We start from the raw sequence: 23,900 nt of genomic DNA, 5'->3' as shown, positions 1-23,900 counted from the left end.
CCCCTGGTCTAAAAAGACCCTCACCCTATGTAGGTTATCTCCTACTAGAGGGTTATATAATTGAGCAGACAAATGTGTAACTAATCCAACCACTGGAAAAATTTAACAGTGATTGTATTTAACCGTTGGAACAGATTGCGAGACGATAGATTATCCATCACTTAATGCCTTCAGTCAGGGTTGGATATCTTTCTAAAGGATATGTTCTAGCCTAAACACAAGTTATTGGGCACAGTGCAGGAATCGCTGGATGAAGTTCTATGGCCTACATTATTCAGCAGGTCATATTAAATCATCATGATGGCCTCTTCTGGCTTTAAAAATCTGTGAACCTGCTGGTCATTGTTTCTAATCTGGGAGAGTAGTCCACATCACACAAAGCACCATGGCAGTTGGTACCAAGTTATTGCTTGTTGACTGATTCAGTGGCAAGGCCAAAGACTGGGCCTAAAAATTGCTGTGTCCTCTCTCTCTCTGCAAGAGATACTCCTTTCTGAAGAGAACGGAGGCATACATTTCACAGTGCAGTGTTGGGGAAGCTTGTTAAGACTTCAGTATCCAGTGGTATCAGTCTGACACTCTTCAAAAACAACTAATGTGCATACCAATTTTAAGAAAGGAAAAGACAGTGAAATACTTTCATCATTATTTATTAAATGCCACTTTTAGCAAGACAGATTCTGTACAACATAAAAGTAAGTTAAAATACACAAACAAAATTGTGATCCTCTTTAAATCCAAAGAGCAAACACATGGGTATAATGTAATAAATAAAATAATTAATAAGGGGTCGTAGAGGACATCTGGGATGTAAGTAATTTTTAGGTGCTTTTTCATAAATAGGAAAGAGATGGATTGAGTTAGATCTGTGGTTGGGACGAGTCCTACCCCATAATATCCACTGCAGCTAAGGCATGATTGCTGGCTTCAGACAGTGTTGGGATCCTTAAATGATGGGCAAGATGAGGCTCAAAGTTTTGAGGACAAGCTTTAAAACCAGTTATCTCTATAGTCAGTCTGCCACTTTAACAGCCAGTGTAAAGAATGCAGAGACAGCGTAATATGCTCACATTGCTTAAACCTGAGCTGATGTGTTGCTGCCTCTGAACCAGGAACAAATGAAAGAGGAGACCTGCTAAAATGGAATTACAATAATCCTGCCTCATGGATAGGAAGGAGCATGTTGCTTTGCGGAGGGCACATCAGAATAAGTAAGGGTGTAGGTTGCACAGATTGCACAACCGAAATAGACACTTGGAAATCACCTCTGACACATGGCTTTCATTAGAAAGGACCTGATCAAAAAGGACATTGGGGTATGTCTACACTTCAGTTAAAAACCCACAGCTGACACAGGCTAAGGGGCCGTTTAATCGAGGTGTAGATATTCAGGCTTGAGCTGGAGCCTCTGGGACCCTCTCACCTTGCAGGGTCTTCGAGCCCAAGCCTGAATATCTGCATCACAATTAAACGGCCCCAAATCCTGAGCCCCGTGAGCCTGAGTCAGCTGGCATGGGCCAGCCATGGGTTTTTAATTGCAGTGTAGACATTCTTCAGGTTTCTTAATCTGGTCCACAACTTCTGAACAAGTTCCCTCAACAAACAGGCAGTTGAAACCTCCTATCAACAGCCTCCACCGAACAGGTTTCATTTTGCCATGGTTTAAGATAAGGTAGTTTCAGCACAGTTAGCTGGCTTTATTACCCAGACACTGTCCAGGGTGAAGACCAAATCTGTGGGACCCAAGAGCTACCATTGTCCATCATCCAGTGTACTGAAAACCCTTTACCATCTTCAGAAATACTGCTGCCAAGAGGTCTCACAGCATGTTAGGCAACTTCCTTGAGAGATGTTGTATTTCACATTTCTGATGACTAGTGTTCAGGGGCTTATCTTTGTCTTCTATGGCTCCTAGCACATAGCTGGCACTTTAATATTCAATAGTGAATTCTTAGCTAGAAAAATGTGTAGTTAAATCGTGTATAATTTATTCTTAAAACATTTGTTCTTACTGATGCACCCTGGGGGATGCAACCACTGGTAGGTTGCTGCTTTTAAGGGACTTGTGGTAGTCAGTTCCTTTGACTGCCCAACGTTCTGAACCTTGTGTGATGACTTGAAAAGCGAAGTTACATGTAAAACAAATGAATAATTTACAGTGAGGAGCATAAAGTGACTTAAAATAAAATAAAATAGCAAGAGATGTAATTGTCCCTCTGTGTTTTGGTGTAAGTACTTGTTTCAGTACTATGGAACAAGATTAGATGACAGGGAATAAAAAGTCCTAAATAATGTCTACACTACAGTTTTCACCACTGTCAACATTTAAGCAGCTGCAGCAGTGGTGAATGGCATGTCCAGTTTTTGCCAGTGTGGTCACAGGCTGAGGGAACAAACTAAATCACTGAGAGTTTTAAGCTCAGCATTGAGAACCTAGTTTTATAACCAACGTTAGTCCATCCCTTTTAGCATCCAGACATGACTGGACTGGACTGTACTTACTATTTCGAAAGGGTTTTACAGAATACAACAGGTATTCTTTTTAAATCCTGGTTTTTAAGACAGGTGGATTAATTTAAAATCGCCCCATAAAACCGAGTAGTTCACAGCTTCCCAAAAGGAAGCATTAGAAATTTGATAGTTGGCACCGAAACTTGTAACTAACATATTTAATGGGCTAGAAACAGCTCCTTATTCTAGGTATGTGCACAACTCAGACATTTAACCCAATAATGGCAGAATCATGAAGAGCTTCTACATGTGAAGATGGCAGTTTGACGCCTCATTTTCAATAAATTGCAGAGGGGAAACGTCTGTTGGGACTTTCTCCTTTGAGGACTTAAACCTGGACAGGGATCAAGCAGTGGCAGTTGATGGAGTTTAGCTTTGGGTAGTTTTGGCAGTCACCAGTGGATGTAGCTTTGGCATATAAATCAGGAAGGCTGGAGGAGGAGGGGATAACTTCAACAAGGAAATGAAGAGGTGAAATAGCAGTGTTTTAAGTATCTTTCCTACGTATGTGAATTTAATTAATATAAATAAATAGTGAGTTTACAGTCTTTCATCTTTGCAATGGTGAATAATGTTAATACTACGAATAAATGGTCATTTTATTTTGTAGCGTAAAATGTTATTGCTTTGGAGTACAATACAAACAGATTGTGTCAATGAAAAGACACAAAGCGAATCTAATCTGTAACTGCTTCGGTTGCAACAAGTGAACTATTTGCTACTGCAGTTTGATTAGCCGTCAGGCTTGCTATTAAAGAGCTTCCAACACCACAGCTCAGTACTGGATAACCTCTTATTTACTGTCATATTTGCAGGGCCTAGGAGAGATGCCTCTAGACACACCGTCAGCCAAAGGAAGACGTTCTCATACTGGTAGCATTGGACATTCAAGGTCGTCATCCACTTCGAGAGATGCTCTCAATATCACTGAAAGGTAGAATTGTCTTTCTAAATTGCATACTCTATTAGTAATTAATCTCCAGGGAATATTCTTTGCAGTACCACTGGGGAGAGATTGTAGCAATGTTCATGGCAATATTTGTCAGATTTCTACCAACTTTTTTTTTTTTTATGTCTCAAGTAAATACTTTTAGTTAGGCTGTCACTTCTTACTAATAACTAACTTACTGCTTTGTGCAGTTAGGTACTAATTAACTCACCGATTGCCTATGAAAACACATGTATCTTATGAAGGAGCATTTGTCGTGCCTTTTGTTCACATACAGTGCTTCACTATTACTGTAAATGTAGTTTAAAGGTTTTACTTTTTCTGTGCATGACATTGGATTAACTGAAGTTCTTACTCAGTGGTGGACCATATCAGTAAGAATATCAGTACATATGTTTTATAGTGCTTAATCATTAATCTGATAATGACTAAACTCCACTGGAGAAGTTAAATTATTGGCTGGGAGACTAATACAAAATAATTAAAATAAATCGCATATAAATTCTACAATGGGCTCTTTGAACTCTTGTCAACAGTATTCTGATTATACCGTACTAGTCCATAAGTAATTGAGCTGGTCAGTGGATAACTTGTCTGATATCACTAAATGGCAGTATTGTCACATGATAAAAATAGAGGATTACGCCTCACGTTTACACAACTCCCATATTAATCATTATAATACTGACCCTTGTTTTTTTGACAATCCAGATTCATCATTGGTATAAACTATTTAGATTCAGACAGGGGAATGCTACATTCTGGGAGCTACTACCCCAAGCATTGAGAAGACAGATACTTATTCGAAATACTGATAATTGTTAGGAAATGTCACAAACAAACTTATATTGAAGGTGTGGCTAAATACATTTTAAAACTACAGGTGTAAAACAAATTGCAAGTAGAAGCAAACAGTTTCTGGACTTTTGAGAGTGTATAAACTGTAGCAAACCAATTACTCAATACTCTTGAGCGCCTAGTAAAGCAATATAGATCCTGAGCTAATACACATATACAGTGTACTAAATTATATATGGAAAATTGCATTACATACGCTAGATAGATAACTTTTTTGTATCCAAAACATCTGCTGTCTGTGTACCAAATATTCAACAGCTGTTTTGCCTTTAATCTGTGTTTCCTAATTTGTAAACATGGCCATGTAGAAGAATAACCATTTGAAATATAAATAGTTTATATATAATACACAAAGCATGGACCTCACATTGGATTGAAATGTGATGTTTGATATTTTGGATACTCGTGGAAAGTATAATAGTTTTCCTTCCTGTTTTAATCGTCTCTTTTAGGCTACATCTACACAGCAGATGAAGGTGTGATTGTAGCACAGGTAGGCATACTTATGCTAGCTTTAGTTTAGCCAGTGTGGGTAACAATAGTTTTAAAGATGTGACAGTACGGTCTTCAGCATAGGCTAGAACCTGAGTACAAACCCATCACACCTTCACTTGCTTTGTAGACATACCATTGGAAACTATTTTGAAAAAAGAGAAGAAAGGTAGAGGTCCGAGAAGCAATATTAAAAGTATACTGAGTAAAAGGAATTGCACATGAATTTGTAACATATTTTATTGTTCCTTTGTTAAATATAATTCTTCTTTGAGTATGTGTCAGTGTGGATCCCCCTGTAGGTGTGCATGCACCTCATGTGCACAAGGTTGAAGTCTTTTGAATAGCGTTGTCCATTGGAGCCACATGTGAAGGTCATAAAGGGTGGCTGCAGACATCTCTGTTCCCTTGAATTGCTTGTGGCAGTGAGATAGAACCCAGCAAGTGTCTAACCCATTACTGTAGAGCTTCAAACTCATTGTTTTCTTGATTACTTGCGTGTAGAGAATTTATCTTTACTCTTATCCTCTATTTTCTTTACTTTGGATGTTGCAGGAAGAAAAGAGTAGTTCCCCACACCCGTACGGTAGGGCGAGGCTCTTTGTGCTAACATGACAGACTCTAATCCATCAGGGTTCAAACCGTGCATTGGCATCATTCCCCTCACTGACAGACACAGCCATTGCCTATTCTTCCTATGGGAGAGCTGTATCCCAAAGTGCGTGGTGTGCTGATGGTTTTCCTCCAGGGCCCGCAGTCCAGGGAGGTTTGGCTCAAGTTACATCTGGTTGAACAATCCATACTAGTTACTTTGGATCCAGAGGAAACAACCACCACCCAAGTGGCTCTGAAAGAGTTGGCATTGGCCAGCCCTCCCTCGAATGGACACCACGTCCTGGGGTCAGGCAGCAGAAGAAAAGCAACGAAGAGGACACTGTCAAAACTGGCACCAGCAACTTGGACATGATGCTTTTTGCACTGGTAGCCTCAGCACTTACAGCCTCAATATCACAGCTAATACTTATGCCACAAGGACTCCGCGTTCTTTTTGCTGATACAGACTAACATGGCTACCACTCTGAAACTTATGTCTCAGTCACAGAATTCAGCATGAGTTTTCCACACCACCACAACCCTATTGAAAGTCAGTAAGGAGTGTCAGCCTTAAGTGCTCAACGCTCACTCACTCTTCTGGCTGAAGTGAAGGAAGACTGTCTTCAGAGTGAGATGAAGCAAGGAGCATTCTGAAAGGGGCTACAAAGAAGGTCTCATGAGTTTTCCTGTTTTTTCCTTGCTCTTCACTGGGGGAGTTGTTGCACTTACTGGACGTTTCCAGAGCTTTGTTTAGTATGTTGACAGAACCAACCCATTCAGGCAGTGTCCCCATTTATTCCTGGATATAGTTGGATGTTCCAAGATACAGGTCATCTCATCACAAATTCTGTTCTGTATAGGTTTTTATACCAAACTCATCACCATACTATTTGAGCGTCCTCTATTAAAGCAATATGCAAAGTGATTATGCATCTGTCATGTGGTGTTTTTCCTCTCATCCTCTCTCCAGAACGAGAAGCACATGCAGTGTAATGTCTTGTTTTGGTGGGGTTTTGTTCTCCTATTAAAATATATTTATTAAATAAATATACCTGTTGCTATGTGATTATTAGAGAAGGCAGGTTAGAGAAATGCAGGAAGTGGTGAGATTTGTGATGGTCCTTAGTTCTTGACAAAGTTCATTCCCTAAGCTCGGATCATTCTAGGAGAAGATTTTGTCTCCCACACAGATGAGCTTTAGTCTTATTGTTATGAGTTCCATTGTGCCAAAGGAGTGAAGCTGTCAACCACAGTCTTTACCCTGGAGCTTTAGACAGTCTTGTAGATCTGGGTCCAAGTCATGGAGTGATTTGAAGATAAGGACCGACACCTTAAATAAATAAATAAATTAAATAACCTTGAACTTGATTTAAAATTCTATGGGAAGCCATAGTAGAGAACGGAGGAGAGGTGTCGTGCTCACGGTAATCCATGTTGCCTAGGATATGCGCTGCAGCATTTTGTATTAATTGGAGTTTCCCAAGTGTTGAAAGTTTTGTGCATAGGTATATCACATTGCTGTCGTCCAGGCAAGAAGTGATGAAGGCCTGAATAACTGAGGCCAGGTCTTTGTCTGCCAGGAATGGCATGGAGTCTCCTAGCCAAGTGGAGATGGTAGGAAACATTACTTGTGGCCTTTGCAATGGACTGATACCTGCATGTCCTCGAGTGAGGTTAAAAGCAGCAAGGATTGATGGCTTAGTTGTGAAATCACTAAGTCGGTGGATTTGTATGTAACGTTTTGATCAGCGCAGGGCTGTTGTGTACTCAGACATAGGGAAAGTGCTGCCCGGGGACACCACAGCTAAGAGGCTCTTTCCTTGGTGAGGTGCCGGGCTGCTGTGAATTCACCTGCTAAGGACACCCAGGCTAACGGGAATCTAGTGCAACAGAGGTAATATGCAAGGAGGAAGTGCAACAAGCGTGGTTTGTTCTCTTGCTGTCCTCCTCCTCCTCCCTAGGCCATCCCCCACTGGCATCTTTATTGTGCTTCTGATTTAGACTGACTTTGTAAGCTCCTCGAGGCAGCGCTCCTCTCTTTATCTACCTAGAAATACTCAGCACTGAGATCACACCTGTCTCTGAAAGATCTCAGAGCACGTCACAAACATGGGTAAGTGTAATTACTGATGAGGAAACTGAGACACAACGTTTTAAGGGATTTGTTCAAGATTATATGGTGGGTGAGTGATAGAGCCAGGAACTGAGCTCACCACTGCTGACTCCCAGGCCAGTGCCCAATCTATGCAGCCACATTGCCTACTCCTGCAGTACCCAGGCTTCTTAGTACACAAGTCTGCACTGGTGATGTCCCTCAAACACCAGTCCCCTCTCCACTCACACTGGACACTTGTGGATTCATTAGTCAGTGTTTGTAAATCACAGACTCTGGAGATTAAAAAGACCAGTTGGACCATCCAATCCTTCACCCTGCCAGCACAGGATTGTGCCCCCTTGTGCATTTATTAGTATTTGGTCCAGACGCATTTTAAATGTGCCAAGCAATAGGGCTTCTACTGTTTCCCTCGGGAGATCTCACTGAGGACATAAAGAGCTATGTTAAATTGTTCTGCAGCATCGATCTAAAGCATTACCGTGTATGGTCACACTTAGCTGGTAGATTGCATTTTCTAGCTCTCAAAGGATAGGATCCATGAAGTATGTGCCTCGGCTATCTGACTCTAGGGGTGAGTTCCTGTCTGGGGATTGCTAAACTGACAGGTGCCTCAATGCAGTTTGGCTGTAGGGTGCCTAGCTCTGAGAATGGTTGGCATTCTTAGGCACTTCCCTCTCCCTGTGCATCTAACTGGGCTTTGTGGATCACGGTGTGTTCCTGTGATTTTCTAGGTGCTGTGACACTCCCCATGGCAACACCTGAGTCCCTTTGTGGCTCCCACCCAAAGTACTTTACAAAAAGGGAGTAGTAGCGTCATTAGCTCCATTTTACAGACGGAGAAGCTGACCAGGCAGAATGACTTGCTGCTGTGATGAAGGCTGGGAGGCAGATCTGATTCCCAGACTTGTGCCCAGCCCAGGAGACCCTAGTTGCTATTCGTGCTCTTGCTGTGCTTTGCACCATTACTGCAGAATTCTGCTGTGGGAAATGCCAGGTATTAATTATTACTATTCTTTGGGTGTCACTGTTTCCCACTCCCACTCCCTATCATGCAGCCATTTCTTTGTTTCCCTCCGCTTCCCCCGCCCCGATCTCATCCTCCTCTTGATTTGCTAGTAAAACACAGGTGGCTTAGATAGGGGTGTGGGGGGGGTGGGGGGGTGGGCGGGTTTTAAAATCTGTACTTCGGACAACAGAATGAGGGAAATAGAGCCTGTGAAAGAGCAAGATACCTATTTTATCTGAGACATGTTTGAAAAGGGCTGTGTGTGTGGTGGGAGTTGGACTAGCCATAGCCTGCTATAGAGAATCCTCTTTCATTTCCATTCCCCAGAATGAAAATGTGATGCTGGCTAATTTGAACCTGGTCATTAAGATCCCACTTCAAAACTCTGTCCATTAAACTCTGTTCTCCACCCCAGCCTGAGGTCCTTGGTTTGTTGTTGTTAATCAGGAAACAGGGAAATTGCTTTCACCATAAAACTTGCACTTTCTTTGCTGGAAGCAAACATGGATCTGATTTTGCCTGATGGAAGAGGTTTTTATGCCTGCTGGACATGAGTACAGGAATGCTTCCCAGAAGACAGCCGGTTAGCACAGCTCCTATGGGCTAGGGAAGGACAGGCAGATTACTGACAGAGTAGGAGGGGTCCAGCTACAGTGGGGGACCTCATTCACTGGGACGTGTGTTAGCAGGCAGGATTCCCTCTCTGGAAGCCACGTGTGGGCATGGAGTTTAGTGTTGGGGAGTATTACATTCCAGAGAAGCATATTTGAAATCTTTATAAAATAGATACTACAGCACTGGTCCAAAAGGCTGTAGTGACTCCATTGTAAACTCTAGCCTTAGAGATCATGATTGCAATATTGCTTTCTGAAAGGGCTCCTAACTCGTGATCTCTGGCTTATTGGGGGAAGCTTCCCTTTTTTTCCCTGTACATATTCTGAAGAGAGAAACTATAGTTTGCACTCTTATAATGCCTTTCATTTCACCAGTGAATTCTACCTCACACCATCCTTCTGTAGGTATCTTTTATCCCTCTTTTGTATAAGGGAAAACTGAGGCACCAAAACATGATCTGCCCAAGATCACAAAGGAGGCAAGTGGCAGAGTTACAGGGCTGTAACCAGGGTGACGCCAGCAGGACAGCCACCCAGAGTGCAAAGCCACAGGGGTGGAAAAATGACAAGGCGATGGGGGCGAAAATATGCTTGCTCGCCCTGGGCACTAAAATATCTAGTTATGGCTCTGGATCTCCTCCAAGCACTGGATTATCTTTCTAGTAGAGTTGTGTCTGTACGTGGTGAAGGATAGGGAAAGCTCTGTGTCATCTGCATATTGCTGGCATTTGAGCCCATGTTGTCTGACCTAGTGGGTTGCATATAGATGTTGAGAAGAACGGGAGAAAGAGTTGAACCTTGTAGAACCGCACAAGAGAGGGGTCTAGTGGTGGAGGTGCAGTTTCCCATCACGACTCTTTAGGTGCATCCCTCCAGGAAGAATTCAAACTATTTTAGCGCTTTACCCCAGAGTCCTGCTACCTAACTCAGGAGAGACAGCAGTATATTTTTGTGGTCAACAGTGTCAATTGGTGCAGAGGTGTCCAGGAGGATGAGAATGGATGCCTGTCCGTTATCCATTGACAGGAGGAGATCATCCATCAATGCCACTAAAGCAGTCCCAGTTCCATGTCCTGGCCTGAATCCAGATTGCGCTGGGTGTAGAATGTTGGCTTCCGTTAGATGAGCTTATAGTTGGCCTTTTGCTTGCTTGGTTGCTTGCTTAAGAATGGGAGGTTTGACACTGGGCCATAGTTGGCTAGGACTAAAGTATCCAGGTTGGGTTTTTTTGGTGTTGGTCAGACTATTGCATGGTTGAATGAGGAAGGGAAGATTCCTTCTCTGAATGAGGCATTAGCTATATTGGTCAGGAGTGTTATCACTTGTTCATGACTCTTTTAGAAGCCAGGGCTCTTTTAGGGTATCCAGAACTTCTTGATGAGTACTGAACTCTGGGAATACAGATGGGCAGTTGGTTGTTGGGTACAAGCAGAGCAGATCCCCTTCTCCTCCTGCTCCACCACCCTTGGCTCCCACCAGTACCCTTCTGCTGCCCTGAACACCCAAATCCATCTTCCCAATAGATCGGCCTGTATGCCACCAGCTGCTGGTTGCCCCAAACCCCCTCTCCCTTCTATTGCTCTAGTCCCCTATGGTTCACCCAGGAACCCCCCGCAGGGCCCCTCACCCCTTTTGCCCTGGCATCAGCATCCCATATTTACTGTGGAGTGTTATGCAGGGCTGATGAACCGTTTCCCCTTCTTCTCCCCCACTCTTGTTGTCGTGGATGGCCAGATGGCGAGCCCTTCCACGCCAGTCGAAGGAGCCTGCCACAGCAAATCTGCAAGCAGCGAGAGCCAGCAAGCTGGAGTGGGGAGCCCTTCATCTCCTTGTCCTGTGAGTGGGGTGCTGGTCTTCTGTAACAGGCTTTGGAATTTCTTGGAGTCCATAAGTCTTGTTACATGGATGCTAGAAGGTCTCTGACCACTGCCTTAATGAGGTGAGGGTCTGTCCAAGACCATGTCTGGGTTGTAATGTCTTCCATCTTGATATCTAGGCTGCAGATCATATCCAGGTTATGAACGGCTGTGAGGGTTGTTGGACCAGAGGTGACCTGTGAGAGTTCGTGAAGAGATGAGTTTTGGGGTTTTTGCATCTGCAGCCTTGCCAGTATGAGTACTGAAATCTTCCAGGATGACAAATCAGGGTTATTTCACTGCCATTGGCAACAAGGTGTCATTGAGCTCCGTTATCAGTCCTTTTGTCTGTGGTGATATTTAAATAAGCATAAAGTCTACCTTGGCTTTGGCTCTGGTTTCTACTGTCAAATGAATTCATATGAAGTTCTTACCTGAGGCACCTCACTTGCATTTGATGTTCAAAAGAATAGTGGATAACATAATGTATCTTACAGTGTTACCAATTATCTAGGATATATAAATAAAAGGAAGTTCTTCTTCACACAGTGCACAGTCAACCTGTGGAACTCCTTGCCTGAGGAGGTTGTGAAGGCTAGGACTATAACAGGGTTTAAAAGAGAACTAGATAAATTCATGGAGGTTAAGTCCATTAATGGCTATTAGCCAGGATGGGTAAAGAGTGGTGTCCCTAGCCTCTGTTTGTCAGAAGGTGGTGATGGACGGCAGGAGAGAGATCACTTGATGATTCTGTGTTCTGTTCATTCCCTCTGGGGCACCTGGCATTGGCCACTTTCGGTAGACAGGATACTGGGCTGGATGGACCTTTGGTCTGACCCAGTATGACCGTTCTTATGTACATCTTTCCCAGTGAAGACCAAGGCTCACTCCACCAGAGCTCCAGCAACATCCTCTGCCTACTTCAGAAATATGCTAAGTTTCTGAGATTGGCATGGGGGCAATGTGGAGTAATCCACTAACTTTTGTCTGTCATTATGCATTAGACTGAGCTGCCAGGCAAGTTTGGGAGAGCAGTGCTACAATCTCCATTTGCCTGCTGCCGCTGATGTTCCTCATTTCACCACCCAGAAGAGGCACTGCTTGCCAGTTGCCTACACTGGGATCAGCAATGAGATATACTCGACGAATGAACAGTTCCTAACCCTGCAGTAACTCTGGTTCTTTGAAGAGGGGTCATTAGTGCAGATCCCATGATTGGATCTCCATTCCCACTCCTCTGCGAACACGGGCTGTGAGTGGTGGGGGAACTGAGCAGGGGGGTCCCTGGGCACTCTGACCTTTATGCCCTCGGACAGAAGCACGAGGAGGCATAGGGTGCATGCACAGCCCCAACAGACGCTGATCTTGCTTGCACGTGCACTTACAGTTGGATCCACACTGACATCATCTCGAAGAGCCACAGTTCGGGTAGGGTAAGAAATGGTTCATTTTAAATAACTTACTTTAAAATGCCCAAATGCCTTTGATAGGAACTTTTTCTATTTAGTTTTTGATGTTTGTATAGCTGAGAAAGTTGACTGCCTGTAAACGTCGGGCTATTGTTCCAGCTGGTCTGAATGTTAACCGAATAACAGTAATCCTTTTTTTCCCCCCAACAGAGAGATTACAGAAGCACGTGAAATTACAAGAAAACCAGTTGCTCGTAATTCACTAGAAAGTGCAGAATATGTTAAGGTCATTACAAGCTTACTGAATGCAAAAGACTTCCGGGACAGAATTAATGGAATTAAACAACTGTTATCAGACACAGAGAACAATCAAGACCTCGTTGTTGCGAACATTGTGAAGGTAACTGTATATAAAAACATCCTCTTTCAAAGGCCCATTAAGCTTCATCCTGATTCTCTGTAGGAAAAGCCTTGATGATAAGAATGTACTGCTTCAGAGATTCTCACTACTGAAAACCTTGGTTTGTTCTTTTATTATGAAAATCTGACGAACAAGAGAGTCCCAGAGCAAGTGGGGAGTAGGGCAGGCCTGGCTAACGAGGAGATAACGAGGTACAAAAATAGTTGGAAACAAATGGGAAAAGAGAGGCTTAGAGCTGTGTCTTAGGTAGAGGTTTAAAAAGAAGGGATTGGTAAGACTGGGGAAGGCCAAAGACCTGATTGCAGAATTAATCCTGGAGTATTTTTTCCAATTAGAACAGTTTTATTCTCATCTTAATTCCATGTTAAATCTTTGTGTGAGTTAAACAAAAATCTATTCCCCAGTTTGGATTTTCTCTTGTTTTCTTTTTATTACAATTCTACCACCACTGTGTGAGCACTTGCCTTTTGCCAAATCTTATTTTAGGAAGCTGTAGACTGCATCAGTCTAAAGAACTCCTGAGTAGCTTAAGCAATCTTTGCAGTGGCTTGCTTATTTCTATTGTGGTAGTTTGATTGGGGCATAATTGTGCTAGGCATTGTATAAAGGAAGACATGATACCTGCCTGAAGATCTTAACTCTAAAAAGTAAGGAAAACATAAAAGAGAGACGTACGATCAAAATTAGTACCCAAAAAACCCTGTGTTGTGTGTGAATTAAGATTGCTCTGTACAGAGCATAATTTACACAAAATGCAAAAAGCAAGGAAATGAAAAGTTAATGCATCTGATATGCCACACCATTCATTACCCCCCCCCCAAAGACGCCCACTTCATCACTAGAACAATCACCAAACAAGACACCGCTCCACAACCTTAATCTGTCTCAGTAGAGATGTCAGCCATCCAGCACTCCTTTCCCCCAGATTCCTCCCCATCAGCAACTGCCAGACTTCCCTCAGCTTCCTCTGTACTATCTGTTCAGCATAGTTCCGGAAAGTCTGTCTCACTCTTGTTTTGGGACTTGAAGGAGACGAGGTCTATTTCTATTTTTCCCCAAGAGTTAATTTGTTAGTATCAATGAGGTAGCTGCATCCAGTCTACTTACTCAGGAATGCCATTTTTGAGGGGGAAAATAGCAGCCTAGAATAGATTAGGTTAAAACCCTAGCAGAATCCCTTTACTTTTAATGGAGTCCTGCATGGATCAATTCCTGGCCCAATGCTATTCAATATCCTTATCAGTGATCTAGAAGAAAATACAAAACCATTGCTGGTAAAATTTGCAGATGACCTAAAAATGGCTAGAGTGGTAAATAATGATGGGGTAAAGTCAGTTATACAGATTGATCTGGATTGCTTGGCAAGGTGGGGTCTCGTTGGAATTTATTATTATAGATATTAGTAATATAGGATTCCACCAGACACTGGCTTAACCGTAAATTCCTTAGATAAATCCAAAGGCTGAATGATATTTATACAATTCCTCTAAACACACCTAATAGCCTAAATAGTAGGCAACTACTGCATTCAAACTGTAACAAAACATTTATAAACATTTGATCAAAACACTTACAAAAGAGCTAAACCGGGGGTGCTTACACCAATATTGGCCAGCTCCAACTCGGTTAAGTATTGGCAATGAACCCTTCAAGAGCTTATCCTTTTATAGCCATTAACAAATAAGTGATGTCATTGCTAAAGGCTGACTAGCTAAAAAACAGGTTTTGGTGCTTTGGGGTCTGTCAAGGCTCCTTCCCCACTCTGAACTTTAGGGAACAAATGTGGGGGCCTGCATGAAAACTTCTAAGCTTAACTACCAGCTTAGATCTGGTCCGCTGCCACTACTCCCAATGGGCTCCCTTCCCTGGGTAGCCTTGAGAGACTCTTCCACCAACTCCCTGGTGAACACAGATCCAACCCCTTGGATCTAAAAACAAGGAAAAATCAATCAGGTTCTTAAAAAGAAGGCATTTAATTAAGGAAAAAGGTAAAAATCATCTCTGTAAAATCAGGATGGAAAATAACTTTACAGGGTAATCAAACTTAAAGAGCCCAGAGGAACCCCCTCTAGCCTTAGGTTCAAAGTTACAGCAAACAGAGGTAAACACCCTAGCAAAAGGTACATTTACAAGTTGAGAAAACACAGATAAAACTAGCACGCCTTGCCTGGCTGTACTTACAAGTTTGAAATATGAGAGACTTGTTCAGAAAGATTTGGAGAGCATGGATTGATGTCTGGTCCCTCTTAGTCCCAAGAGCGAACTCCCCCCAAAACAAAGAGCACAAACAAAAGCCTTCCCCCCACCAAGATTTGAAAGTATCTTGTCCCCTTATTGGTTCTTTGGGTCAGGTGATACAAGATACTGGTAAACACAGACACATACACTTAGCATCTACCCTTGATTTCTATTACTACAAATAAATGGGTTAATGATTCTGGTCTAGTACATCTCTTTGAAATCCACATACAAATAGATTGTCTTGATTACATTTCAGTGCCTCTTGTTAAGTTGTTATGGGTCACCCACAAGTTGGTTGTTCTGTCAGTGTCCCAGAGACGCTTTAGCTCAAACAAAAATTGTGGGTTTGATACAGAAATTACTAAGTGAGGTTCTGTGTTATGCAGGAGGTCAGACTAGAACAGTGGCTCTTAACCTTTCCGGACTACTGTACCCCTTTCAGGAGTCTGATTTGTCTTGTGTACCCCCAAGTTTCACTTAAAAACTACTTGCTTACAAAATCAGACATAACAATACAAATGTGTCACAGCACACATTACTGAACAATTGCTTGCTTTCTCATTTTTACCATATAATTATAAAATAAGTCAATTGGAATATAAATATTGTACTTACATTTCAGTGTATAGTATATAGAACAGTATAAACAAGTCAGTGTCTGTATGAAATTTTAGTTTGTACTGACTTCGCTAGTGCTTTTTATGTAGCCTGTTGTAAAATTAGGCAAATATCTAGATGAGGAATACCTTGGCGTATTCCAAGGAGTACACGTACCCCTTGTTGGGGACCACTGGAATAGGTGATCATAATAATCTCTTCTGGCCTTAAGTCTGTAAATAGAAATAGTTATTGTTTCTGTTTTGTCTTTGCTTCAGGAAGGCAAAAACCACTTTGGCTTACTTATTCTTTATCATTTGTGTTGTCATAGCATGTAGGGGTTGAAATTATAGACCAAGGCCCCACTGTGCTAAACACTGCACAAACATGGCTCTAAAATGCTATGGGAGGGGGACACTCTACTCTTCTCATGCAAAATCTAGGGATTCAGTCTGTTTGAATGGGTAGCCTTGTTTAAAAAAATCAGTAGCACAGAAAATGGGAGTGGTCCTGCTTTGAGCAGGGGGTTGGACTAGATGACCTCCTGAGGTCCCTTCCAACCCTGATATTCTATTCTATTCTATTCTATTCTATTCTATTCTATTCTATTCTATTCTATTCTATGAAAATACGGCTATCAGATCAAAAGTTACAGAAGGCTAGTGTAACCTTATTGTGTTGTCTGGGAATGACTAGAATACATATGAACTGAGATAAAATTGAACTATATACAGTATAAAAATATCAAACTCCATTTTACCTTGGTAAAAAGGATAAAATCCCAGATGACATCAAAGTCTTATTTGAGTAAAATGCACAACTCAAGTTACTCAAATAATGTGTGAGAAAACATGAAACTTCTCTAACTCCTGTGATATTTGTACACTTTTTCAGATCTTTGACGCTTTCAAGTCTCGCTTACATGACTCCAACAGCAAAGTAAATCAGGTAGCTCTAGAGACAATGTACAAGATGATTCCTTTGCTGAAAGATAACTTATCACCTGTTATCAACATGTTGATTCCAGCCATGGTAGACAACAACCTGAACTCCAAGAATCCAGGGATCTATGCTGCTGCCACAAATGTTATTCAAGCTCTTTGTCAACATTTAGGTAATTAACTGTTTGAAGTAGCCAGTCTTTATAAAACTGTTTCTACCAAGCCATTGTATATGTGTGGTGGGTAGGAGAGGGTTTAAGTATATTGATAAGCTCAGCGTAAATTGGCTTTGGTGACTTTTGAGAAGTATGAAAAAACAGAGGCTATCCATTTCCTTTTTCACTTTGCACATTCCCATCACTTAGGCAGTTTGCCCTGATCAATCCTACACAGCCCATAAACTGATGCAACAATGTTGCTGTAAGTCAGCTTATATAACTCAGGAAGGGCCCAGTCCTGCAAATTGAGGTGCACCTGCTGAGATGGCTGAGTGCCCCTAACTGTAATGACTTTTATAGAATTTAAAAGTGTTAAGCAACTTTGAAGACCAGGCCAATGGGCAGGAAGGTAGATGTTCATGGCCTTGTACATTTCTAACTCTCTGCGGTATGTAGTAGTTAGTCCTTACAAGAAATCAGTTCTCTTGTAGCTATTCATAAAAATTCACAAGTTAAAATAATCCTTTGATCTTCAGTGAAAAAAGGGACTTTCTACCTTAAGTCACTTTGGTTCAGTAGTTTTATTTGAATAAATTGTGAACTGAAGATTTTATTTTATAAAGTCATTTTAACTTGTCTACATACTTTTCTGTTGTATAAATGTGATTATTCTGATGGTTTTTAACATTTTATTCTTTGAATTTAGATAATTACTTGCTTCTCCAACCATTCTGCACAAAGGCCCAGTTTTTGAATGGAAAAGCAAAACAAGACATGACTGAAAAGCTTGCTGGTAAAGTTACATATTGCTTTGCAAGTTCACTTTTACTTGTACTCTATTCTCATTTGCCAAACTCCCTTCCTGATGCAAGTGGTTATGTTTGTCATACAGCAATAGTATCGCATTCGGCAAGATGTGCCCTGCAGCCACAGAAATCATGCACATAGCCCATGCAGTGATTCTCATGCCGCATGTTCTCTGTCAGAAGAAATAGTATTTTTAAGCCAAAGGAGCAGACACATTAGTTAGTCAGATACTCCTGCAAAGGGGGCCATATAATAACCTAAACGATAGTGTAACTTTAATGGTTCTTGCTAAACTGATAATTAATTTTCACTTTGGATTGTGTTGTCAATATTTCCATAACTGAAATAGGTCATATTGTCACTTGGGTCCTGATCCAGCACAGGCAGCCCTCTGCATCTTTGTGGAACAAGCCAGAAGACTGGGAGCTGTAGGAGAGGTTTGCTTACTCCTCTGTCATGTGTGGCGCTATGTCTTTCCCTCTTCTGTACCTTTGGGGTAATCTTACAGCACATTAGTCATGTAAACTACAATCTCCCCTTCTAGTGTCTGGTTAATTAATATATCAATTATATGTTAATGCTTACACAGGAACCCCCCTCCCATCCTCATCTTGTCTTCAGATTTTCCCAGATCTTTCACTAGGAGATGTAAGTAATCCTCCTCCTTTGAGTAGTGTCCCTAGGGGTGCTCCACTTCAGGTGCACATGTACCCCATGTGCCTTCGATCAGAGATTTTAGGTAGCAGTGCCTGTTCCACCCACACATGTGCTCTACTCCGCCTTGTGCTCTGCACCATGGCTATATAGCGTTGCGCAGGTAAACCAACCTCCGTTCCTTCTCAGCTGCCTCGGCCTGAGAAGAAGCCTCAGCAATGTCCACGTTGAACTTACCTCAACTGTAGGGGTTTTTCATAGTTTTACTTACTTCTACTACTAACTAAGCTAACAATCATAGTTAAAAAAAATTTTTTTGTATGTGTGTGAGGACCATTGTCCTTTCAGCTTATTTCCCTGAGGAGAAGTTTAGATTGCTGGGAGGATATGCTTGGCACTCTGAGTTTTAAATGTTGCCTTTCATGCTGGAAGGCTCTCCCAGTGTATCTGTTGCCTTGGGGAATCACATATCCCCTAAAAGTGTAATTTTAGACTGGCATTCAAATTGAGAGTTAGAAAGAAAAGGGAAATTAAATTGTGCCTCCTCATGATGAAGAACTCCTTCTGTTCGGCTTCTGACCCAGGGCAGGGGACTTCCCGATGTACACTGGTCTCCGAGCATGTTGAGCACCTCATCCACTTCAGCACAGCGCTCCCCTAGAGCTTCTAGGAGAAAACTCAAGAATCCTCTCAAAAGGCTCTAGGAAATGGAGCTCAGGTTCACCAGGTCCAGGGAGTCTACTTGAACGAAAAACCAGTTGCCCATCGAGTCAACCAGTTCCATGCCTGCCAGTTCCCGAATCAGGACCCGCAAGGCTGCAGGTTGTTCAAGTACTATGATCACCATTAAACCCAAAGAATCGAAGGGTTCTGTCTCCAGAAGATCATAGGTACTGTCAGGTGATCCAGGCGACAAAGAGAAGACGACTTCTAAGTCGGTACCGGTAGAATCAACCAGGCTCTTGGTAATGTACCATTTCAGCATCACAAAAGACCAGACTATCATCTAGCGGATGCTTCTCAGCGCGCATAGAGCCTATGGGACTGTCTTCTCCCTCTGCCACAATCACCTCTGCTGCTGGCTCGCTACTGACCACCATGTTGGTACCACAGGAGTTTAGATTTTATGGGACCTGACAGTGACAGAGATGCCTGACTCCCCTTTGTTTGGTACCGATCCAGCCTGAGGACCTCTGTCTCCAGACATGCACCTGGTATTGATGGACTCACCACTTCTTTCTACTGGTGCGCCACCCCTACAAAGTGACATTGACGATTATGGATACCACTCTACACATCAGCTTGCTGGCATGCATGGGAGTCAGGAATGCCTGTGAGTCAGGAATGCCTGTCTCCATTTTATGCTGTTGATTGGGGCAAATATGTGAAGATCATGACAGATAATGTCATGCGTGTTTTATATCAACCGTCAAGGGGGAGCGAAATCATGCTCTCTCTGGGCTGAAGCAGTGAGACTCTGGAATTGGTGCATACAAAATCATATCAGCATCTCAGCAGCTTAACTTCCGGGCAAGCAAAACATCACTGCAGATACCCTCAGCAGACGCTTTTCTTAGGATCATGAATGGAAGATGTATCCCATTATACTCCACTGAATATTTCAATGTTGGAGTGTCCTGCAGATAGACGTGTTCTCCCTGGCTAGAAACAGGAAGTGCTTTCAGCTCTGTTTGAGAGCGGAACTGGGCCACTCCCTTGTGAGATGTTTTTCTCCTTTGTTAGATGTCAGGTCTGTTGTATGCACTTCCTTCAACTCCTCTAATATCCAAGGTGTTGATCAAGATAAGGACAAGACCAGAGTTATTCTGGTGGTTTCAACGTGGTCAAGACAGACATGGTTTCCTTATCTCATCCAGTTGGCTGCTTGTCAACCGATCACCCTCCCCACCATCCCTCATCTTCTCTCTCAGGATGCTAGTCAAATTCTTCACCCTAAACCTCAGGGTTCTTTGCCTCAAAGCATGGCTAATTGATTTGTGGGGTTAGAAACAACCTGTTCTGAGGAAGTGAGAAGAATCTTGTTACGTAGTAGAAAGCTGTCTGCCCATAATACTCAACTACAAAAGTGGATGAGATTCAATCACTGGTGTGACCTAAGACACCTTTCACCTGTGTCCTCTTCTGTCAGGTATTCTAGATTACATCCTAGAACTTACAAAGACAGGTTTGTCTTTGAGTTCCATTACGGTAAATTTTGGTAGCTATTATGGCCTTCTATTTTCTGGTGGAGAGCTTTTCAGTGTTTGCACATCTGATGATGATGATGAGATTTCTCAAGGGGTTAGGAAAATCTCTTTCCATGAGTCAAACATCCTGCCCAGGTTTGGGACCTCAACTTGGTGTTTAAATGCCTTACAAACCTTCCTGTGAGCCAATGGCAACCTGTCTCTACTTGACTTATGTACGAAAATGGCCTTCCCAGCAGCCATTACTTCTGCTTGAAGAGTTGGGGAGTTAGGACTCTGATTTCTCTTGAGTACCCCCCAAGTTTCAGCTCACTTCAAAATTACTTGCTTACATAATCTGACATAAAAATACAAGTGTGTCACAGCTTACTATTACTGAAAAATTGCTTGCTTTCTCATTTTTACCATATAATTATAAAATAAATGGATTTGAATGTAAATATTGTACTTACATTTCAGTGTATAGTATATAGAGCAGTCTAAACAAGTCAGTGTCTATAAAATTTTAGTTTCTATTGACTTCGCTAGTGCTTTTTATGTAGCATGTTGTAAAACTAGGCAACTATCTAGATGAGTTGATGTACCCCCTAGAAGACTTCAGTGGACACCCAGGGGTACGCATACCCCTGGTTGAAACCCACTGCTCTAGATGAATATCTGGCTGAATTATCTTTTGTTATCAGTACTCTAAAGGAGGTGGGAGATCATTAGACTAATCTAACGGTTCTCAAACTGTGGGTAGTGGCCCCATTTTAATGGGGTCGCCAGGGCTGGCCTCAGACTTGCTAGGGCTCGAAGCTGAAGCCAAGGTCCGAGCCCCACCATCCAGGGCTGAAGCCCTCAAGCTTTGGTGCTCCCCCCCAGGGCAGAAACCAAAGCCTGAGCCCCACCACCTGGAGTCAAAGCCAAAGCCCAAGGACTGCAGCCCTGGATGATGGGGCTCAGGCTTTGGCCCCCCTGCCAGGGATGGTGGAGCTCAGGCTTCAGTCCACCCTCAGGTTGTATAGTAATTTTTGTTGTCAGAAGGGGGTCACGGTGCAATGAACTTTGAGAACCTCTGCTATTAGCTAAGATGGTCAGGGATGCAACGCCATGCTCTGGGTGTTCCTAGCCTCTGACTCTGAGAAGCTGGGAGTGGATGACAGGGGATGGATCACTTGATAATTATCTGTTCTGTTCATTCCCTCTGAAGTATCTGGCATTGGCCACTGTCAGAAGACAGAATACTGGGCTAGATGGACCATTGGTCTGACCCAGTATGGCCGTTCTTATACATTTTACTTATGAAGCTGAATTTCCAGCACATTTGTGTATCAAGGTGTTTTTTGTTTTCCCTGTGAGGGTGGTGGTGATGTTCTAGTAAAATTAACGGCACTGTATAGCTACGCACTCTGGTGACAAGATGAAAATATGCCTGTAATATTTATGCTTTGAAGTCATTAAATCTTAAGTAGGGAAATTATTTTATTTAGGGGTATTTATATTATAGGGCTTCTGTACTGCCACAGTGTTTTTAGTTCTATCTGTTATGCCCAAGTGTTGCAGAACATGTGGAACTCTGTCAAGTTTCTCAGAAGAGTGGGTTAGTGTGACAGCATCGCCCCACTCCTCTCTGTCTTCTAGCCACAAATTGCTCAGAGACCTTCCTCTCATCAAACACCTGGTGCAATTTGATAGTGTTCTCCCTAGCACCCATACCAACTTCTGCAGATCTGTATTGATAAAAGCATACACTCCTTAGCTCAGTGAGCCAAGACAGGCAGAGAGAAGATATCTTCCCTCTCAGAGATCTCTCTGGGCTCTGACCCTGAAAAACCTGGCAGTCTTTCTTTCTCTCTGAGCACTTCCTTCCTGTGCCTTTTCTACTTCTTGGGTAATGGGCTAATTAGCCTTTTGGGCTCTTCTGGACCATCCCAATCAATTAGGCTGAGCTTTATTGCTGAGGCTTACTTGGGAGTGATGTAATTGGTGATCCAGTGGTCAGCGTGCTGGTAGAGCTGCTGTTGCCTAGCACTCAGTTGTCCTAACACACAAACTGCAATACTGATGAGAAAAGGAAGTTATAAGAACCCTACCTCAAAATGTGTCCCCTTTTCTAAGTTTATCTGACATTTTTTAATGAATGGTTACAATTATTAACTTGTGGTAGATGGATATAACTTTTAAAAAACGTAAAAAGCCTCTGAGGGGGAAATGATTTACAAGCGATACTATTTAAATTGGCTTCGTAGATGTCGTCGTATTTGCAAAGAAAATACAAATAATATACTACAACATGGTAATTACGGTTGTATTGTGTTCTCTTAATTCTTTCAGATCTTGTTATGGAGCTATACCCTCGGAAGCCTCATGCTATAGAGCAGAAAGTTTTAGTTGTCCTATGGCATCTCTTAGGAAACATGACAAACAGTGGATCGCTACCTGGAGCTGGAGGAAATATTCGGACAGCTACAGCTAAATTATCAAAAGCACTTTTTGCACAAATGGGTCAAAGCCTGTTAATCCAGGCTGCATCTCAGCCACCACACATCAAAAAGAATTTAGAAGAATTTCTTGATATAGCTACCTAAAATAAACGGTGTGTATGTGTGTGTAGATCAATCAATACATACACTATATGACAGACTGATAAATGTTTACATGAAGACAAGTGAAACAATTCTAAAGTTGCTTTTTCACAGTGCCTGCACTTTCATGTAGAAAACTAGAATGGCTGCCTTTATTGACAACCTGTAGAGCACCTCACTGTCCTGTACCAGCACATGTACACCAAATCAGTATAACACTCATGAACTGTCCTCACCAGTGTTGCTTGCAGGCCACATGGAAGTATCTAAGGTCTTTAAAGAGAAGTCAGTCTTGCTCATTTGCACTCTTCTTTAGAAATTACAGCACAGTACCCTGTATGTAATAATAGATATGAAATTTGTAATGAATAATATACTTTTTATTATGTAATCATGTTCTGACATGTTTTCTCACTTAGCCTTACTGATGTAAGTGGAAAAAATCCTTGAGTGATGTATATGGTACCAAGAACAGGGGTTTGTGTGACATTTGTGAAAAATATGTATTTCTTAAATCAGTCCACTTATGATTGTGCAGTATTAGCTTGCTATTGCTCCTGTTACATTGATGTAACATTTGTTTGACAGTTGGGCATAATCAGCTGCACAGATGTAAAATTTTAACAGGTTATAATGAAGCATGATGACAAAAATTTAGGAAATGAATAATTTTTACAGATTTTGAAATACACATTTGTCTTAAAAAAATTCCAGGTGGTGAATGTAACTTCCGTAGTTTTGTTTAAAAACACTAAATTTAATCTTTATCTGTCAAATATTTATAAAGGTGTTATCTCTCAGCCCAGGTGTGTAATTCTCAACAACATAGTGCCAGGTCTTCAGTAGCTTTTTTTCAGAGTTCTCCAGCTACAAGTACTGTACTCATTTTAAAAAGAAAAAGG

General features: G+C 42.1%; 1 protein-coding gene across 1 annotated transcript in view; it reads left to right on the top strand.

The window, feature by feature from the left end:
* The window catches only part of TOGARAM1 (TOG array regulator of axonemal microtubules 1), a gene marked incomplete at its 5' end in the record, with an annotated part of 80,814 nt that extends 56,920 nt beyond the window's left edge, over nt 1-23,894 (top strand). The window contains 5 exons of the mRNA XM_026654197.2: nt 3,327-3,445; nt 12,616-12,805; nt 16,559-16,778; nt 17,470-17,556; nt 22,748-23,894. Of these exons, the coding sequence (XP_026509982.2) occupies nt 3,327-3,445; nt 12,616-12,805; nt 16,559-16,778; nt 17,470-17,556; nt 22,748-23,001 (870 nt within the window). The remainder of the gene's footprint in view (nt 1-3,326; nt 3,446-12,615; nt 12,806-16,558; nt 16,779-17,469; nt 17,557-22,747) is intronic.
* Nucleotides 23,895-23,900: the final 6 nt, after the last annotated feature.

The sequence above is a fragment of the Terrapene carolina genome, unplaced genomic scaffold (assembly GCF_002925995.2).
Source record: "Terrapene carolina triunguis isolate 2854851 unplaced genomic scaffold, T_m_triunguis-2.0 Scaffold189, whole genome shotgun sequence".
NCBI classification, from domain to species: domain Eukaryota; kingdom Metazoa; phylum Chordata; order Testudines; family Emydidae; genus Terrapene; species Terrapene triunguis.
This window is presented reverse-complemented; position numbering and strand designations above follow the sequence as displayed.